Source organism: Lepeophtheirus salmonis, chromosome 5 (genome assembly GCF_016086655.4).
Source record: "Lepeophtheirus salmonis chromosome 5, UVic_Lsal_1.4, whole genome shotgun sequence".
NCBI classification, from domain to species: Eukaryota; Metazoa; Arthropoda; class Copepoda; order Siphonostomatoida; family Caligidae; genus Lepeophtheirus; species Lepeophtheirus salmonis.
Window position 1 is genome coordinate 12,976,726 of NC_052135.2, and position 20,690 is coordinate 12,997,415.

The 20,690-nt window shown below is 32.4% G+C and overlaps 6 protein-coding genes across 8 annotated transcripts; 3 read left to right on the top strand and 3 right to left on the bottom strand.

Annotated features, from left to right (window-relative positions):
• Positions 1-25: 25 nt before the first annotated feature.
• LOC121117962 (DGAT1/2-independent enzyme synthesizing storage lipids) lies at positions 26-2,362 on the top strand. The gene is made up of 2 exons (XM_040712504.2): positions 26-764; positions 834-2,362. Exons 1-2 carry the CDS (start codon positions 360-362, stop codon positions 1,401-1,403), a joined length of 975 nt encoding a protein of 324 aa, XP_040568438.1. The 5' UTR covers positions 26-359; the 3' UTR covers positions 1,404-2,362.
• LOC121117961 (ELMO domain-containing protein 2) lies at positions 1,727-5,594 on the bottom strand. 2 transcript variants are annotated; one of them, XM_040712502.2, is made up of 6 exons: positions 5,076-5,594; positions 4,849-5,020; positions 4,505-4,768; positions 4,360-4,428; positions 4,133-4,171; positions 1,727-2,201 (listed from the first exon to the last, which is right to left on the bottom strand). In XM_040712502.2, the coding sequence occupies exons 1-6, from the start codon at positions 5,221-5,223 to the stop codon at positions 1,907-1,909; spliced, it is 987 nt and encodes a 328-aa protein (XP_040568436.1). In that variant the 5' UTR covers positions 5,224-5,594; the 3' UTR covers positions 1,727-1,906. The 2 variants fall into 2 exon arrangements, with proteins under 2 accessions (XP_040568436.1, XP_040568437.1); XM_040712503.2 differs by lacking the exon at positions 4,133-4,171 and having other exon boundaries at positions 5,076-5,444.
• A 1,139-nt stretch (positions 5,595-6,733) lies between these two features.
• LOC121117757 (calpain-D) lies at positions 6,734-11,050 on the bottom strand. Its single transcript, XM_040712247.2, has 8 exons — positions 9,313-11,050; positions 9,168-9,251; positions 8,800-9,105; positions 8,583-8,726; positions 8,224-8,530; positions 7,753-8,166; positions 7,358-7,682; positions 6,734-7,289 (listed from the first exon to the last, which is right to left on the bottom strand). The coding sequence occupies exons 1-8, from the start codon at positions 9,562-9,564 to the stop codon at positions 7,112-7,114; spliced, it is 2,010 nt and encodes a 669-aa protein (XP_040568181.1). The 5' UTR covers positions 9,565-11,050; the 3' UTR covers positions 6,734-7,111.
• A 1,820-nt stretch (positions 11,051-12,870) lies between these two features.
• On the top strand, positions 12,871-15,140 carry dos (daughter of sevenless). 2 transcript variants are annotated; one of them, XM_040712923.2, is made up of 5 exons: positions 12,871-13,280; positions 13,344-13,629; positions 13,764-14,195; positions 14,248-14,345; positions 14,414-15,140. In XM_040712923.2, exons 1-5 carry the CDS (start codon positions 13,197-13,199, stop codon positions 14,675-14,677), a joined length of 1,164 nt encoding a protein of 387 aa, XP_040568857.1. In that variant the 5' UTR covers positions 12,871-13,196; the 3' UTR covers positions 14,678-15,140. The 2 variants fall into 2 exon arrangements, with proteins under 2 accessions (XP_040568857.1, XP_040568858.1); XM_040712924.2 differs by having other exon boundaries at positions 13,128-13,284.
• A 2,025-nt stretch (positions 15,141-17,165) lies between these two features.
• LOC121117310 (COP9 signalosome complex subunit 3) lies at positions 17,166-18,915 on the top strand. Its single transcript, XM_040711699.2, has 4 exons — positions 17,166-17,520; positions 17,585-18,226; positions 18,290-18,527; positions 18,584-18,915. Exons 1-4 carry the CDS (start codon positions 17,344-17,346, stop codon positions 18,850-18,852), a joined length of 1,326 nt encoding a protein of 441 aa, XP_040567633.1. The 5' UTR covers positions 17,166-17,343; the 3' UTR covers positions 18,853-18,915.
• On the bottom strand, positions 18,765-20,644 carry Srp54k (signal recognition particle 54k). The gene is given in 3 exon segments (XM_040711698.2): positions 18,765-19,107; positions 19,109-19,147; positions 19,212-20,644. Coding segments are annotated over 3 exon segments (1,527 nt in total). The 5' UTR covers positions 20,496-20,644; the 3' UTR covers positions 18,765-18,903.
• Between the last annotated feature and the right edge of the window lie 46 nt (positions 20,645-20,690).

Genomic DNA, 20,690 nt, shown 5'->3' on the forward strand with positions numbered 1-20,690 from the left:
AACGTTCCCGAGCCCCTTTCCCCTCAGGATAAGAAAAATACTCAAAAGAGGAGGAGGATAATTATTATTGAATCTATTGTTAATCCATGGGCTTTACTTGTAATACATTCAATACATTGCATAATGAAATATTTTTTCCCTATATTCTTATGCATGTAGAATAGAAGTAGGTAAATAAAAAAAGAGAAAAGGAGATCGAAGGGAAGAAAGAAAAACAGCTACACAAAAGACTTTAACAAACTATTGTCTGATGTTACGCACACTGCATTGAAAAGTGGTCTTTGACAACATAGCAAATAAATGGAATTTCGTTGAATAATTATATATTGATATATATATATAATTTCTATGATACAAAAATGCTGTTGAATGGAACAATACACTCCTCCTTACTCCAAAATTGTTTCGACTCCCTTTCAACCTTACTCTACGACATTTGGAACAACTATTTACTTTGGGTACTTTCTCCAGTGGTCCTTGCTTTTCTCCTTCCTCTTCTAACCTTGATGTTTATATATGTGACAGCTCTATTCTTGATGCTCCACAAAGCCAAGTTGGTTCGACGTCTCAAAGAAGCGGTTCTTGAGGAAAAGGATTTATTCAGAGCAGGGCGAGAAATAGTTTGTAATCTTTGGGATGTTCAGGGGCGCATATGGCATGGATACACCATTACTGGTCTTGAGCAAATTCCTGATAAAGGCCCAGCTCTAATTATTTATTACCACGGGGCACTACCCGTTGACTATTACTATTTAGTTGCAAAGGTTAAAAATATTATTTTTTAGTTTTTCCAGAGGTTCTCGAGTCCTATATCTACATTAACATTATTACAGATCTCACTTGTTAAAAATCGGGTCCTTCATTGTGTTGTGGATTCCATATTGTTTAAAATTCCCGGATTATCTGGAGTTCTGCAAGCCTTCAGCTGTACACCAGGTACTGTTTCCTCTTGTGCACAAACATTATCTGAAGGTAATTTGTTGGGACTCTCTCCTGGCGGAGTCTACGAGGCACAATTTTCATCTCATATTGACTACAATATTATGTGGAAGGAACGAACTGGATTTGCTAAAGTGGCAATCAAGGCTGGAGGTGTTCCTATCATCCCTATATTCACAAGAAATATTCGTGAGACATTTCGATGTGTTGGATTTTTTCGAAGTTTTTTCATGAGACTCTACAATAAATTACGATTTCCTATTCTTCCAATGTATGGAAATTTTCCAGTTAAAATGCATACATTCATCGGGAAGCCGGTTGAGTATGATCATGTCAATGATTCTCCAGAAGTTATACGAGACAAATGCAAAGCTGCACTACAAAACTTGATTTCTACTCATCAAGTACGTCCTGGAAGTATTGGTAGGGCATTACTTGAGAGGTTCAAGTCACACACACACTAAGTCGTATTTTTACTCAGAGCACCATATACATTCATTAATGACAACATATATTTTTTATCAATGGGATTTTTTTTGCAATGATGATACTATTGAGGATTCGTATTATGGGTTTTTCTACCTCCTGTTAGTATTAAGTTATTATGCAATCCATAATATTGAAAAACCCTCTTCAACATTTCTTATCTAGAAACCTAGTCATATTTTTTCATTTTTTAATGTGCGCATCTATCAAATTTTGGTAACATTATTTCATTTGGATTATTATAATACATATTATAACAAAATTAGGATATTCTTGACGTTAAAGTAATTAATGATAATAATTATAAGACTTGAAGAGATCATATATTACATTTAAAGCAATAAAAATTGAATTGCATAATATAACTATTGTGTGCAACATTATAAAATATGGTATACTTTAAAAAATAAATCCATAGGACGGCCGGTACGAATATATTGTTAAAAAAAAGTGACCAAGGATGATGAGTCACTTAAAAGGGTCAAACTGTATCAATAACAATATTAATTTTAAAACGGATATTTGAGTCACGTAACTTATTCCTTATGTCATTTTCAAATAAATCCCTGATACGATTAAATTCCATAATGTCCTTTGGTTTTTCACTTAACCAAAACTTATCAAACTCAATAAACAAATATGAATAAAAATGATGAAAATGATCGATGGTATTGCGTCCCTCAGTGACATTCCATAAATGAGATTTAAGACTTCCATCTTGAAGTAAAGTGTACGCCATGTGTGTTATATTGATTCCGACAATAGCGAACGAATATCTACAATATAAGACCGATAAATAAGACTATGTAGCTTTAAAAAAAATATAATTAATAGTAATCATGCTTAAGTCATATATATATATATGTTGTATACAAGTTACCAATAAAAATTGGATGGAGTGTTTTAAATAAAGAATTTACAAAGTATGTACATAATATATACTTGTGGCTATGATAATGCAATTATTAAAATTCTATAAGATATTTGGAATATTATTACAGGAGTAATCTTTGACAGTTACATTAATGCCGATTCTATAATATATTGGAAAAATTTTATACATTACCTAGGTTTATCCATAGTAATGTATAATTTCATTAATTGCATAGTTAAGCAAAGACTTAGGACTTATCAATACTTTGTTGTTTGATCCTTAATTATTTATCTATAAACTTTAAAATACATATAAAGGTAAAAAGTAAATTACAAATGTATAGCAGCTACGTTTATTAATACAATATGGTATTATTAGACCAGTAGACTTAGTTTATCTTCTAAATCTTAATAGCACTGGTCCTATGCTCTTGTCCACTGGGAAATCCTTCCGGCCAAAAATGAAATTTTGTTACATTATGATATTTGAGAGTCATTTATGTAGTTCCATCGATAATATTAATAGGTCAAAATGAAATGATAGTATCAAAGTCTAATGGATAATAAGTATTGCAATGGCTAATATTATAATTCAATAAAACATTATGGGACTTGTGCACAACATATACCTATGTACATTGAACAAATATTATTCAAAAAAGGATCCAGTTTGCTGCAGAATAAGTAATGATTCTTAATAATATGTAGTTGAAATAAGTTTTTATTCATATGGGGGGGATGAAAATCAGTAGATCCTAGTGTTGAGACTCGGTCCTCCTATAATAATTTTTTCTTGGTCGATATTTCAGTAGTAATCTATATTAATAAAGCTAAATATTTTAGTTCGTCTATTATCAATGCAGTAGCTATAAATACTGATTATAAAACAAAAAGCAGGGAAAACTGAATCAGTTGAAAAGTTGAGGTTAGACCAAAGATTACCCTTTAGTAATTATAATCATTGTCATTTTCAGAAATACCCTCTTTATCAGGGGATTAATATCATTAAACCAAGTTTCCTATTTTGTTAGAATTATATATTTGAAAACTGGATATGGCCGCTTAGTGCGGTGACACATGGTCCCTTACAAAAATTATAATAGTATCAAAACAGTCTAGGATTTCCAACCGAACCCCCAGCACTAGTAGATACTCTACATATTAGCAAATCAACGAGTGAAAGTACTCCATATCCAACACTTGAAAACAAATTATTATTACTTTATATAAAATAATAAAACTTTCATTTATAAATTGAGAGCAACATTGCTCTTCTCGTTAATGGCTGATCAATTAATTATTCATATTATTGGTTAAAGCCCTAGAATCAACTTATTTATAATTGCCAGTAATGAAGTGACATAATATATAAATAAGTGGATAATTTATTACTCCACTTTTTGTAGGTATGCTATATATGAGCCTATTGTTTCAAGTTGATGATATGGATTGAGTCAAATATATAATATGTAAGACTTTATGCAATGGATCCATAATAATCAGTTTTAATACTAATTAATTAATAAACAAAAGTTCGTAATAATTGAAATTTTTGAGGTCAAGCATGAGAATAAATATAGTTCAAAGTGCAAAAAAATGAAAATAAATAATAATAACACAAGTGAAGATATTTATTTTAAGCAAGATTTTCCAAAAACTAATAAAATATTTAATGAGTCAGGGAAGAAAGAAAATCCTGCTTAAAATATTCAACACAACCTTAAACGAACCACATTTTTAATTAAAAAAAAAATAAAAAACAAGCAAAAAAATAAAAAATCTCTAATTGAAAACATGAATGAGAATAAAAAATGTAGTACTCGAGCTTTCTTACCTCACAGAAGGGTTATACTTTTTCAAGGCAGTATAAAAACTGAAAAAAATGATGCGAAGTCTATAACAATTTTGTCTTTTTTGAATAAAATTATTCATTTTGAAGTCACAAATTGCACAATATTAAAAATGTTTAAGGTGTGTTTGAGTATTAATAGTGTTAGAACACAGAACCAAAGTCAACAAGAAGTGAAAATAATTATAATAAACGAGACAAACTTGTCTTACCCGTGCTTAGGATGATGGGAATGTGAGAGAATATGCTTTGCAGGAGAATTGAATTCACGAGCAAAATATCTAATATGAGAATCAAGGAGAGGGAGAGAAAGATTCATAAAATAAATTAAAGATGAGCTGAATAAAATTTAATTACAATAAGTTTTCTAATCCTAGAATCCCCATTCCACGAAAATCCGTTTTTGGGTCTTCCCCTTGAAATCCTACATCTTGCCATTGTTTGGTCACCCGTTTTTGAAGAGGAAAATCTGGTCTAAGTAATTCCCATAACTCTACAAGTTTCTTTTCATGTTCTAAATTGTCAGAGTCATAGCATATGGCTCGTATGCTTTCAACAACTTCCATTAATCCCTTATAACCATAGATTTGTGTAAGACAAGCACGTAGCGATTGAACAAACCTATGGGAGACATAGATATTTTAGAGCATTGGTCACATACTATACTACTATGAATCAGTATTTATAAACGTTGACAGTACTGTTTGTGTAATTCGCGTTTGATCTTCTTCGTAGTCAAAATGACATTAATGGCAGCATCTATTGCTGCTCTTTCCGCTTTTTCATCTATCCCCTTGGAATCTCTGACAATCTTTTTTAGGGTTTGGCATACGTTAAAAATCTCTGGAGATTGACTTCGAGTTAGGGAAGACTCTGAAAATAAGTAAAGTCATCGGAATGAAAATCATATCATTAATAGGAGGCATACCAACAGCAATCGATCTCGGAGCACCGGGAGTCTCTCCATAGCAAATACGTTGGAGCTCACATAATCTAGTAGTCTGTCGTAGGAACCATTTAACGATGGGTCGGAATTTCATAAGAATCCAGAGTAAAATTGTCTGTAAAATGTCCATGCCGAGTGTCAGTGGATTAACTTAAACATTACTCATTGTACATGTATTATATTATCAATCATAGAATATAATATGTAGTAGTATCCCTAAAATACGCAAGATGAGAATTGGAAATTCCTCCCACGCCCCAAAGAGAGAAAGCACGGTCCCGCCGAGCGTCAATGAAAGCTGTAATCTACGTCACTTTCTAGCTCTAAGTAGCAGCAATTCACTTGATAGTTGATTTGATTCCCTGCAGCATGCAGAACTTTTTCTTTCTTTTTTGTACCTCTCTGGCTCTCTTCTTTTTCAGCTTCAAAATACCCTTTCAATTAAAAAGTGCTTTATTAAGACAAATAGCATTCCAAAATTATAATGTCCAATCCTTCCCTGCTTTCGTTTACTGCATACACATAACAGCTTTTTATGATTATTATTATATCAGTACATATTCCATGTATTATCATTATATTGAGACTCATTTACACCAAGGAGAAGTTCAAAATCTACAAATAACATCTATTTTCTCATACCTTAAGCTATGTGTCAATCAGACATTTGTTGGTAATATAGTATGCTTAATATATATTATTATTATATCTACTAGAATATAATATTATAGTAGATGTCTGTCCACCAATAAAAACGCATAACCAGGGTATTTATTTCAAAAACGGAGACAAATATAGGCCTTAAACATAAAATAAAAGTTGCTCAGAAGTTACGTATTTAGAGCTATGTTTCATTCTGATCTGACCAGATTCATGAGCTCTGGAGGGCAAGTTTCTTTTTCGTTAATAAATTGACTTTTTTTCATAAAACAAGATCCATTTCCCGTGTCTCAAAGTTGTTTTTTAAGGTATGGCCTATGAGATGTAGATTCGAAATGTCTCAAAAAAGGAAATCGAGAGAACGTATTGAATACGAATTAAAAAAGGAAATTAGGAAGAGGATTTGCAAGTTTGTCTTAGTATTCTTAGTATATGCATAATAAAATAATTCGAAATAAAATATATAATACTGGTTTTAATTTAATAATATTCAAAATTATTATTAGTCGGTTGTAAGACAATTGACCAAAACATTTTTGCCAAAGGACAATTTTGGCCCGAAAAATAATATTTATTGACTTTAATCAAGGGCATGGTTTTTGGATTTTTTTTTTTTAAATAAAAAAATTTCAAAAACCCTCAGCTATTCATACAAAAATTCAGATATTAAATTTTCTTGTAAAAAGCAAAAATCCTTAATTTGTGGAAGGACAATGCCCTGCGGACGCCCTTGTCAATGATCATTATATAAACTTAACATAGTAGTATACAATATTATGTTGTTAGAAGGTTATTCGGATCTTTGCTTTTGTAGTTCTTTAAGAATAAGTAAATTAAATAAAGAAACAGGACAGCAACTCGAATGGAAAAAGTTAATATGGTTGTTCGCCAATCCATGAGTATTTTCCTATATGAGTAATCTATTAGGTCGAATAATGATTAAATTGATAACAAAGAAGTGATTAACACTTCTTCCATTCGAGTTGCTGTAGTATTTGTTTATTATTTAATTTACTTACAGGACTACAACAGTAAAGATTCGAACTACATACAAATGTGTTGTGTTTACATAATGATAATTAATCATTTTAAATTGAATTAAAATATACAATCGTATATATCAATATTATTTTTCGGGCAAATATCTCAAATGGTAATTCGGCAAAAAATAATCGCCCAATAGTCCGCTCACAGTATCAGCCTTAGGAATTTTTTTTATTGAAATGTATGTTTGTGCGTTTTTTTATTTATCAATTAATTAATAAATTATAATCATATCTAAAATTAGAACTTTTGACATAAAGATAAGTATCTATACACATAATAAGTAATTAATGGTGCGTTCGAATATGATTAAATCAAATTGGTCGAGGCATATGAAGTCCTTCAAGTCTTGAATCTATTTGAGGTATATGACAACATCCAGGGGGCCCCCAATCATGTAGATCATCTGTATAGGATTGTCGGTGTATGAGTCGATTACTCATGGAAAAACTTCTTGACGACTCCAATTGTGTGAGTACGATGATAACTTGCCTGTAATTACATCACATAATGCAATATAAAAATATTGAATTACTTAAATATGTAAATATAAAAATTACCTATAACATGGTGGAATTGTGTCGATAGTCACAAGATCTCCACGAGATGATACTAAATTATAACTTTCTTGACTATTGAACTTGATATTTATCCATGCTTCAGGATGACGATTTTCTACGACTAAAGCTAATCCTGCCCAATGTTTGGATAAGAAATAAGCTGTCAACCAAGGAGTGTAACACATGGCATCCCCTTTCATTACAGCCAAATCAATTATAGCATCTGCCAATAAATGTCCGGAGGAATTTAGATTTTCCACGAGTAATTGTTGAGATGAATGTATAGACAAATTGAATAATGGGTATTCCTTATAATGTGTCAAATCTTTATACAAAAGAAAAGAGAAGTTGCATGATTTAAATTACAAAATAATTATGTATATTAAAATACTCACTTGTATGCCAATGATTAAAAGCCATACAGATAACAATATAATATCCTGGTTCAAGAAGTACTTCAGTCTCAACAAAATCAAGAACCAATCTTTTAGAATACTTGACAAGTTTTTTCAACTTAGGAACTCCATCATTTGAGCTTTCAAATACTACAATACATAAATCTAACCGTGATCGAAGATTTTTTTCAAAGGTTCTATTATTTTCTTGAAATAGCGTCAAATCCACTTCTGTTGTCTCAAGTATTGTTAACAAGAAACAATTTTGATATTTTTTATTAAAATAAGGTGGAAACCTTCCTCCAAGTCTGATTTCATGCCAATCTTTTCTGAGTTTGCAAATGTCAATGCAGTCGAAGTATTTTAAAACATCTTGATAAGATATCCAAAATATACCTTCTTCAGAGCCATAGGCTTCAATGCATAAAATATAAATTCAATGTATGTATAATATTTTTGTAATAAACTCACCACATAGCTCCTGACGAAGTTCTTGAGTCCAAATTTCGGATTGATCTGACCATGCACCATTCCATGAGAAATGACCCCATGGATTTCTAAGTCTTAAAAGTCTTATTCCAAGTACATTTTTTACATCTAATACAGAGTAAGCATGTCTGGGTCGAAGACCGACTTTTTTAAATTCTTCATCTGATACAACCATATTTCCTCCACCACAAGACGCTCCCATTAAAAATCCGGCAGATCTAGATGACAAGAGCTGTGCCCAGATTAAATTTATATCTAATGGCTCTGCATTGGTTGTAAGTTGTGATACCTTAAATGAAATCGTGGTTGTAACAATGGTACATTGTTGTAAACATATCTACTTGAAGTGATATGCTTTCGCATGGCGCTCCCGTGAGTGTAGCTAGCCCCTCTATAGGTCTTCCAGATATAAGGGCTTCATAGCAACCAAACGCTTTAGCTAAAGCTTTTTCTATAAGAGGAACCCATAATTGTCGTCTTCTAGCCTAAAATTGAATGATGAATGTATTCAACATTTATGTAAGTATGTATGTGTGGTGGTCCAAGGGGACTCTTCACCTGAGAATAGATAAGTTGCTTTTTGTCATCACATGGAAGTAAATCGTCAACTAAAACAGTGGTCCACTTTCCATCTTTACACAACCGTACTTTATAGACTCCTTCATTGTTGTAATCTTGAGTTATCATGACCTTGTTGACTAATTCTTGATTTTCAGCTAATACAGCAAGTGCACTTAACAACCAACAATCTCCAAGAATTCCTTGAGATATATCGGACGGAAGTGGACTTCTAAAAACTGTCCAAGGAATGGTATTTCCTTCAAGGGGTGTGAGGATTTCTTTTGGTCGACACCACTTAATCGTCTGAAAATAATCATTGGAAATATGTACGTAAAGGAACTGAGATTTGATAATAATTAAGTTACTGGGGCATTATCCTTATTTTTTGAATCATAGAAGACGGATTTTAAGCATGGAGGAAAGGAGTCATCCACAAAGGAGTCACCATTCTGAAAGTGATTCATAAAAAATAACAATTGTTTTAATAACTAACATCAAATATATACAAACTTTAATGCAATAAGAAACAATGAGATTGAAGCGATCAAAGTCCCTGTTGAGCTTTTGTAGATCTTCGGACTCTTGCAATGAAGGGGATTGATGATCATTAGGAGTATCACAGACTTTGCAAGTTGATTGTCCAAGGGGAATCTCCAGAGTGCATTGAGAACATACCCATATTTTGTTCATTCTATTATTTACTTCCTGGGTCGGACTCTCCACTCCTTCTGCTCCAACACACCCAAATACTCTGAATTTCATTTGGTAAATTACATTTAGATAATGATGATGTCCACTACGATACCCAGTGCCAATGTCCTAGCCCCTTATCCCCATCATCGGTCCACCTAGCTTATCTTCAAAATTCAGTAACCTATGAGTGACGGTATCAGTCCGAACAATTGTTCCAACTCTTTCTTAATATTAATCGTTATTCTAATTCTGAATCAAAGTAGTTATTCGTTTGAAGGTCATCAACCAATGACGTCATGTTTGACTCAAATAATTATGTACGTTTTGTTAATGTATAACAGTATAATATATTGATGGCAAACGTGTGGCTGCGTACCATGAATTTTGGTACTTACGTCTTAATTAATTACCAAATCAGATCTAGTCTAGATACCTTGTTGTATTTAACTATCTCTACTCTTTTATAAAAAGAAAAAATGTAGACAATATCATATAAGAAGTAGGGCAACATTTTTAATATTAGCTAGAAGTAGAATAGTTATTACTAATTTGCTTAGTTATACAATAAATATTTATGTTAATATATATCATAATTCATAAGGCATAACTGATAAGATTACGCAGTTTTTGTTACAACATGGTGCGTTTGACGTTCGTCTAATCTAATATATAAATATAATTTATATAATCAAGGGCGTAGTAGTTCAAGTTGAATACTGACATTGTATTATAATTTGTAACATCATTAATGTTTAGCTAATTTATAAATAACATATTACTATGATAAAAATGTTTAAAGATAATTAATACGATTTAAAAAAGTAAATGCTATACATTTGCATTCATTTAGTAACATATGTACATAATATGATTTCTGGAAAGGCCAAATGAAAATCCTGTTATTATCATTTATAATATTTGAAAGCTACTATAATAATATGTAAACACAAAAATATATTGTCATATCTCATATACTTGTGACTATTTGTCTTAATATAATTATTAGCATCTCTTCATATAATATTGAGTTTTACAAGTTGCAATTTCTACGTCTCATAGTCTCTAATTTAATTTACAACTTTACTCATTATAATTGCTAACTATTTTGGGTTCCTAAACTAACAGGTGCAATATCAGTATTATCAACAGAAAGTCTGCAGTTCTTCTAAGGAATATTATTTGCTTTTAAGGTAACATTGATTTTCATGAAATTTACTTCGATGGATCGATATCCTTCCCACTTTTTGTCAGAGGTATATAAAATATGTCCTATAAAGCGGGAGCGGTTTTTACTAGTTGCCAATCTATACGGGGTTTTTTTATTTTCCAAAACTGCTATCATTATTATTTCATTCTTGAGAAGGTGATATCTGAGCATAAAGTAATAACTAGTGAAATACGGAGAGTAACAATGAGGGTTTGTTCGGCAGTAAGTCTTTGTTGGACTAGGATTATAATTGAGGATATATATCGGTGTAGTTCCTACCTATATAATTATTCATTGCTAGATAAATCGTAGAATTTGTGGGTGTTTTCCTTCCTCGCACGGCTGCTTGCAGCTTATCTAATAAGACGTCATGACAGCTTATCTGATCGCCTCCAAAACACTCTTCAAATTGTAAGGATTACCACGTTAATTTTCGATTTCTTTTATTTTTACATATCGTCAGGACATATTTTGTACATCACTGCTAAGCCTTAATTTCTGAGCTTTTTCTTGTTAATAAGGAGAAGAACGAAAATTTGCTCTTTTGAGGCTAATTAAAAAGTACTTTGATCAAATGAAGACAATGGGATAATATTATACTCTTTTTTTTTTCTAACCACCACCAAGAGAGGTTGCATCGATGGAAAATAATCTAGATCAGATAATCTAAAATTATCAGACCCGTATCAAATACGTTTCAGTTTTCATTGTATTGGTTGTTGATAATTAAATGATCTCAGATCTGGTTTTAATTATGAATACTACCAACTACTTATTCTTAAATTTCTTAGATTCCAATCTGTGGAGTAAAGTACATGTTTATTATTAAATTACAATGAATAGTTATGAGAAAAAATATCAATTACACGAATAATTTTTATTCGTGAGAACATATGAAAATGCAATTTTGTTATAATTATGTATTTATGAGTAATAAAGCATTGTCACTTAGGTCACAAATTGATTCTATATTGAAAGAAACGCCATTTTGGGGGCTCAAAATTAATATTATTACTATATAAAATATGTACTGAGAATTTGATTTAATTTCAAAACTATAATTCGAATAGTTTCTGGAGGTTGGATCTATAATATTTAGAAATCCTGGCTCTGAATCTGCAACCATTTTAAAATCTGTGACTCCAAATCGTCAATATATATATTCTCTGTTTTCCAAACCGACTCTAAGAGAAAATACATACGACTCTTCTTACTCCCGACTCACTCATCCGCCATAATTATTACTTCATATAAATTAAACTTACCTAGTTAGTAAAAATTACATTATTTAGATCCTTTTAAGCTTATGAATGGGAATATAGAAAATCGATACAGTCTGCCTGATTTTTCCAATTGGTTCTATTTCGACACTAAATATAAGAATCTTGTTCATCCCTATGAATTAATTACATTATGAATACAACATTAATGGGATAATATTTCATATTATTAGAATAAAATTTATTCCAAATCCATTCAACTTCGTATTTAAATACATGCAACTTTACTTACTCCAGGCACAATTAATTGTAATTACTTAAAACTACATTATTTTGATCCTTCTAAACTCTTGAATTGGGGATATGAGTAATCGATAATGTCTGTATGAAGTTGTCTATCCCTAAAATACAAATAATCATCGTTATGAATTAATTACAATACTAATCAATCATCATACTTCATATAATTATTTGAATGAAGCTTACTAAAAAATATGTAGTTGACATTTTATTTTTGAAGGGAAACTTCAATAGTTTAAATGATAAGTTTAATGATTTTTTATATGTTTAATTTAAAACATCCTTTAACATATATTTACTTCGATTTTGAGCTTATACATTAAGTCAATCCATCATTTTTTGATCAAAAACAATTTTTTAGGATTTCAAATATTATCCCAAAATGGAAGAGTTGCTTAAAATACCAAGTGATGTTGAGATAAATATTATTACTTTGTAGTTGTACAAAGTTCATATGAGTTTAGGTGGTATTTATTATCAAAAATAATGTATATCACAACAACATGCATATAAAAATGGTAATTATCAGAAACAACATAATATCAGCTTATAATTGTGATATTTAATTGAATCGTCCAACCTAATAAGTAAAAACTAACTGGAGGATTGAAAGAATATCTAAACAATAAAAATAATAATTATATGCAGGTGACAACCTTGATGTATTTTTTGGGAAAATTAAGCTCGTTTTAATTCCCTAATCCATAATCAATAATCTCTAAAAGTTATATATTAATATACCTAATTAAAAATAAAAGTATGATGATCGTGCTCCTGCTGCACAGATAGAGATCAAGCCTCAATGTAAATATAACGAGCAGCTGCCGCTACAAGAAACATGATTATTTTGACGTCATGGAAACGATGTTGATACTAAATGTATTTGCAAGTAACGCAACCTATTCATATATAAATATCAAAGAAAGAATTGTTACTTAAATATATAATAAAATAGCTAATAAGTTGTTGTAGTGATGGATTCATCAGATATCGTCCATCAAGGATGGCTTATCAAGTCCCCTCCGCTAGAGCGTCAAACGAATGCATTTTTCAAGGCGGTAAGTGAGTTACTCATTTAAGAAATTTTAAGTTATGAAAAGGATGATCTGATCTTTTGCTAGAGGTGGCGTCGTCGATGGTTTGTATTGGTGAGTGGTCGAGATCCTGGATCTTATTTACTCAATTACTACACGGATAACTCACGTCGTAGACTGAAAGGAACCATTTTTTTGGAAGAGTGCGAACAAGTGGACTCGGGACTCTCCCTTGAAAATAAATACGAATTCACTTTCAACATAAAGACACCAAAAAGGGTATATTACCTTGCTTCAGACTCCTTTGAAGACATGAATACATGGGTCAAATATGTTTGCAATGCATGTGGTCTCAAGGCATCCAATGAACAAGGTATTTGTAGTTTCTTCATTTTATTTGTTACTATTTAGGTAGATTAATACTGATATATAGACTGCAACCAGTATCAGGTATCACAATCATTTATATTATCAAATATGTCTTAATTTTATATTGTCATGATTTAGATCCATCCACAACATCCTCATTTTCACTCTTGTCCAAAACATCCTCCATTTCCTCTCCTTCCATATCAAGCCCCTACATTCTTATGTCAGAGTGTATAAGTGGTCCACCGATTACTGGAGCATATGTGAATGGAGGGAGATCTAGTTCTGAAGGTGATAGTCGTCGTGGTGAACATATTCATTATGATGAAGAAGAGGGTGACGACTCGGTCTTTGAAGCACCTTCACCAACTCGTACACTCCCATCCCGACCACCAAAACCACCACACTTATCAACAGTCAAAGAACTCATAAAAAATGTACCTCCTGATGTTTCCAGAGATTTAAAACCTGGACGCTCCAAGTCGGATTCTATTCATAATTTATGTAGTAGATTTATGACCATGGGTCCTTCGGTTCCCAGGACTTTAAAACCCAAAGGGCCTTCCACATGTAATAATTCATTTTACTATCAAGTATGTTTGTATCTATTTATATATTTTAGCTTCCCTGACAATGCCTAGGACGTGGGCACACCATTCTGCTGATGAAACCAGTAATTCAGAGTCGTGTTCTAGAAGAAATTCTTCTCAAGAGGAACAAGTATTAAATGATTTTTTTATATGTAGTTTAAATAAATGGTTCATTATCTGATTTTCCTTGTTTTTCAGATCTATTACTATATTTCAACATTAGGATCGACAGACAAATACCCACCTATGATGATCCCTGCGGAAAGTTTTGAAAACAAAAGTATAGCATATATTGATCTCGAACTTCCTGATTCCTCGAATTCATCTAAGCCTCCTCCTAATAATAATGCATCCTCTATTGTATATAAAACCGTAGACTTTGTCAAAACTGACGCTTTCAATAGAACAAGGGAAAATGTCCAGGCACGTTATGATGGAGCCCAACTACAACAAAAAGCATAAATCTAAATCCTTAGTTTTACTCCTATTGAATCCTCAAAGGAAGGGAGGGCATCATTTTTTCTTACATATTGATCTATATATTTATAATCTATAACTCTAAGGAACTATCTATTTATTATAAATAATTAATGAAATGCTCGTTATCTATATTATATTTCTTATATTCAATTTATATAGATGTTTATATATTATATACATATTTACTTTGTGTGCGTTTTTACTTTATAACCGAATCTTTGAATTTAAATGGACAAAAAATAGGAAAGTATGTTTGTTATATGGTTAAAAGTTGATTCGATTGTCCAATTACTCGGTTTTTGTGATATTTTTTTTTCTCTTTCAATGGTACACATCTATGTTTTTTTTTATTATGACAGAATAATCTAATGCCAAAACATGTTTTTATAATATTATATAGTCTGTAACAAGAAAAAAAGAATTAAAATATACCACATTCAATTTAGTGCATGTTTCCTACATTAAATGAGTTGTAGCTATTCTCTATGTTCCATAATTTTTTTATTTCTCCGATTTTATAATACAATATTTTATAAAGTTGGAGGTAAAGAGTAAATTATATTAAATATATATATGGTCATTTATTGAACTATTTACAATTTATATTGATGAAATTAATAAAAGGAGGCTTACTTATAATTTTGTGTTCAAAACACGGAGAGAGTGCATTTTGGAGGCATTTCCCCTTGTGATGGAAACTATTGAGCAATTAATATGGTATATTTGGGCACTATTTGACATTTCTATAAAAAAATCATCAAGCAATGTATTTTCTAAAAAAGGTCCTCGAAAGAACAAAAATCAATTACGCATTTGTTCATAATCACTATACAAAAATCCAGAAAATGGTGCTTCAAAGCCTAGACTGATATCTAGAACAATATTAATACTTGCTATCATCCTTATTTAGGACCATTTTGTTCAGCTTGACCAGATAAATTCTAAAAATAATATGACATACATATTTGAGTCTTAAATATAATATTACTATCTTATAGATTAAAAGATCAGCTAAATTAAATCATCAATATATTAGTCAACTAATTCATATACTAATTTCATACTGAAATACTTAATAATATGTAGGAGACCAATGGCAATTGGTACTAGCGAATGCACGTGCACTGAATTAAAGTGAAATTATAATACTAATCTATAAATTAAATCTTATTATTTCTTTAAATAGAAAGTCAATATGTCTTTGTATCTTAATCTACTATAAATTATGATTTGTATTGAAAGTAATAATTCAAGTTATTTTTTATTATTCCTTAAAAAAATATAATTATATCATTTAGATTTGATGTATTTCTAACTCATAGTCGATTTTTTAACTGTTGCAATCATCCCCGGCTATGGAGAGAGTTGCAACATATGAATACTCAAGACATTCACAAGACAGATGATTTACTAGTTTAAACTGTTACTTGGTTATTACTTATCAGTATTTATAATAAATAAAGGAATATTTCTATGTCTATGGTATTAATAATTAATATAAAATTATTATTATATACCCATTGAAAAAAGGAAAATTGTTTTAGGTATTAAATATTATTAAATCAGTAATATATCGCTATGGAGTCCAGATTAATTATACAAATTAATAATGATACTGTTGAGTGTTGATAAATACCATAGAGAATAAAGTCTATTTCTAGCTGACTATTTACTAGTAGAAGTATTGGCATTCTCCGGAGTAATTAGGGGTCGGCTAAATGAAAATTTTGGTTTAATATAGATTTAATATCATTTTCCTGATGTTTTAATATTATGCAAAAAATATCCCAATTGTAAAGATCAAATATATATAAATAAGAGACCAATATTAACAAAAACAAAGAGATACTTGGCCCTTTTTTATATGTACATACACACACCGGCAATATTTCATCAATACGACTATATTATTATTTCTTATATTAAAAATATTTATATGATTTACATCACAGAGCACTATAAATTATAATATATATATCTGTACACACGTTCGATTCCATATACACACGCCTGCAATATTTTATTAATACGACTACATTGTTATTTCTCGGATTAAAATATGTTTATATTTATGTAATTTACATCATAGATCACCGACGACTCATTTTCCTATATTTATACAGACAAACTTTGATTTATTAATATAGATATTATGTCTGAATAATTAGATAGGCAATTCATCAACACTCTATTAACTGTTAACAGGCATTTATATATAATAGATAAATAATTGATAATAGAGTTACAGCAGAAGTAATTACTAGGTAATTAGCTAGCATCCAAGGTTAATAGAAATATTTCTATTAACATTGAGCATCTAAACAGGGATCACTGAAATTTCAGTGTTCCCTGATCTATATAAATTATAATATTATATATTAAGCTCGATAGGTTGACAGCTCTAGCTAGCTATAGAATCGATCGAGCAGCAATTTTGGCTGTAATCAGCTGCTAGCTAAATGGAGAAAAAAACTCTTAAAATAATAATAATAAGCTGTTGTAAAAAAAAAAAAAGACGGAATCTTATGACAGAACTATTTTAATTTTATAATAATTATTTAATATTTATAACCTATTTATTAATTACTGGATCGAAGAACTGGAACTCTTGGTAAATATCAAATAGGTAAGGAGTGTGGACAATCTAAATGGCACTGGAGCAGTTTGAGAACATGGTCAAAGGTCTTTCCGACCAAAGTAGCTTCGGAGAACTCGTGGACTATTTGAACAAAACGGGGGAAAGTGTCCTGACTCGGAATTTGGGAGGGTTGGATGCACTGCTCGACTCTTTGGACTTCACGGAACACAGCTTGGGAGTCATTGCAGTGAGTCAAAAGTATCTCCTCGGGCGAGCCCCAAATAACGCTTACATCTTTCTTTCTTTCTCAGGTACTGAGTGCCAAATTACAGGCCAATGCGGACGTCTCATTGGATCGCATCAGTTCCTTCATCATGCAGTCCAATCCAGAGCAGATCTCCTTCTCGCCCCTGTCCTTCGCCTCCCTCGTCCGTCTCTACGGCGAGGAGTGCATGAGGAGGCAGGTGCCCATCACGGCCATTCAGGTCCTTATCAAAGCCATTCACAACAGTCAGCCACAAGAAACCACTCTCACTTCTCTTCATGCTGAGCTATGCAAGCTCTGCCTGGCTTCCAAATGCCTCACTCCAGCTCTTCCCTTCTTAGACCTGGATTACCAAGACATCTCGGAAGAATGTGCCTCCGACTCTAGATATTTACTCTTGTTTTACTACTATGGCGCCATGATCTATGCAGCCAACAAAAACTTTGGAAGAGCCCTCTATTTTCTGGAAGCTGTGGTTACGGTTCCTAGTAGCGTCATCTCACATATTATGTTCGAAGCATACAAAAAGTACCTTCTTATTTCACTTCTTATTCCGGATCCTTCCAAGGACCAGCAAAAGCTTCCCAAATACACTTCTCCAGTCATCAACAAATTCATGAAAATCCTCTGTGCTCCCTACCACGATATTTTCTCAGCCTTTTTCACTAATAAATCAGATGATTTGCAGGTACATATTGTGGTGGTTCTCTATTCATTTAATGCATATCTTCTAATCATCTTCTTTTCCTAGGACGCCATTCATAAACATTTAGATACCTTTACAACAGATTCAAACATGGGCCTCATTCAACAGGTTGTTGAGGCGCAAATCAAAATGAATATTAAACGACTCACTAAAACGTTTCTCACTTTGAGTCTTCAAGATGTAGCATCAAGAGTCGGGATTCGGTCATCAGCAGACGCTGAACGAAAACTTGTGGAAATGATAGAAGAAGGATCTATCCAGGCTCACATATCTCAAAAAGATGGTAATACTCTATAATTTGTTGTTGAGGTGTTGTGTATGCATTATTTTTTTGATTAGGTATGGTTCGGTTTGACTCAAACTCTGAACATTTTGAGTCTGTCAATATGCTCCAGAAGTTGGAAACAAACATCAACAACTGTATAAATCTGGATAAGCAAATCCTTCTGATGGACGATGAAATAATATTAAATCCGTCTTTTGTAAGGAAATCTGTTTTATCCTCACGTGAGCTGGGAGAAGCAGATGATGCGTCAATGCCAAGTGGGGGTAAAACTAGTTCAAACTTTGTGAGCTCGGGTTCAAAAGTTCCTGGGTACTCGATGTAAATAAGTGAATGGACTAGATTTTTTAAATTATTGAATATATTAAGTCTCACATTACATATTAAATTTATGCTTTAAAACTTTATCAAGTCCGCCCATTGGCCCTCCTCCTCCACCTTGTTGTAACTGCTTCAGCATATTTTGTAGTCCATTTGGTCCTCCGATCTGACGCAGTACACTAGGGTCCATCATTTTAGCTATTTGATTGTTTAATTGAGCCATTTGTTGTGGGTTTACGTTTTTCGACATATCTCCCCCCACGGAAAAGACCCTTGATTCCACCCATTTTTTTAACAACCTAAAATACAATAATATAATCCATTAATATAACAAGCCTTAGTTTTCAAAAGTCCAACACAAACCTGTTCAAACTGTCTATACTGTTTCAAAAGTTCCTGGACATCTCCTTCATATACCCCTGCGCCTCCAGCAATCCTAGTTACTCTAGTAGGTTCCTTAATGAATATTTTAGCTCCCCTGTCATCAAGTTCTTTTTCATTCATTGAGTCCATAATTGTAATCATTTTCTTGAGTCGTGCTTGTGATTGTTGTTCGGATCCCTTGGCCATAAAACTTTGTGAAAATCCCGGTACCATACTCAATATTTGGCTAAATGGTCCCATCTTCATGACATTGAGGAATTGTTCATACATATCTCTAATGGTGTATTCTCCATGTTTAATTTTGTTGATAAGGTCTTCGTTATTTTCAAAATTGCATTCTTCTACTTTTTTGATAAGACCAACAATATCACCCATGCCAAGGAGTTTCTGTACAAAAGGCTTCGTTTTGAAAGGTTCGAAATCATCTATATGTTCTCCTGTTCCTATAAAGACCACAGGAGATTTTGTTGCTGCAACAGCAGAGAGGGCACCACCACCTTTGGCATGAGAATCTAATTTTGAAATGATGACAGAGCCAACATCGACTTTTTCTTTAAATGCGCGTGCCTGAGCTTCACAGGCTTGACCAATGGAAGCATCCATGACGAATATGATATTGTCTGGATTGACAGCGTTGGATACTGCCAACATTTCTTCGAAGAGTGCATCTTCTTGGTAATGACGACCAGAAGTGTCAACAATGATGATTTCAAAGCCTTCCTCCTTGAACATATTCACACCTTCATTTGCGATGACAACGGGGTCTGGCTCGGTATAACTTCCGTAGAAAGGGATACGCGCTTTTGTAGCATTTTGTTTGAGTTGATCGTATGCTCCGGCCCGAAACGTATCAGCACAGACTAAACAAGCTTTCCAACCTTTTTTCTGATAGTACCAGGCGAGTTTAGTACATGTTGTTGTTTTACCCGATCCTTGGAGACCCACAAACATAACTACATTGGACTTTCCCTTCTTGGGGGTGTAGGGCTCCACTCCAGGGTCCACCAGTTTCACCAGTTCCAAATACACGGCTTCCTTGATGATCTGTCGCTTGTTGAGGCCCTGGGCCATTTCCTCAAAGTTGATGACTCCGCGCACATTCTCGCGCAGCTTCGCCACCAACCGAATGTTCACATCTGCCTCCAGGAGAGCTGCACATAGCTCCTTGAGCATGCCATTCAGCACCTCTTCATCCACAATTGTGGCTTTACTCAGTGAGTTTAGTGCATTGTTTATTTTACGTCCTAAATCAGCCAAAACCATCCTGATTCAAATATCTTCAGTCGATCCAAAAAAAAAATCCTTCTTCTCACTCCCTCGTATGTTCGATCCTCGACCCTGAAGAATTCATTCACTTCGTCTTCTTGTAATCAGTAATTGTGTTTCAACACTCACTACGGCCCTAGAAAACGTCATTCACACTCACGCAACCCCTTACACACTTTATACACGTCACTG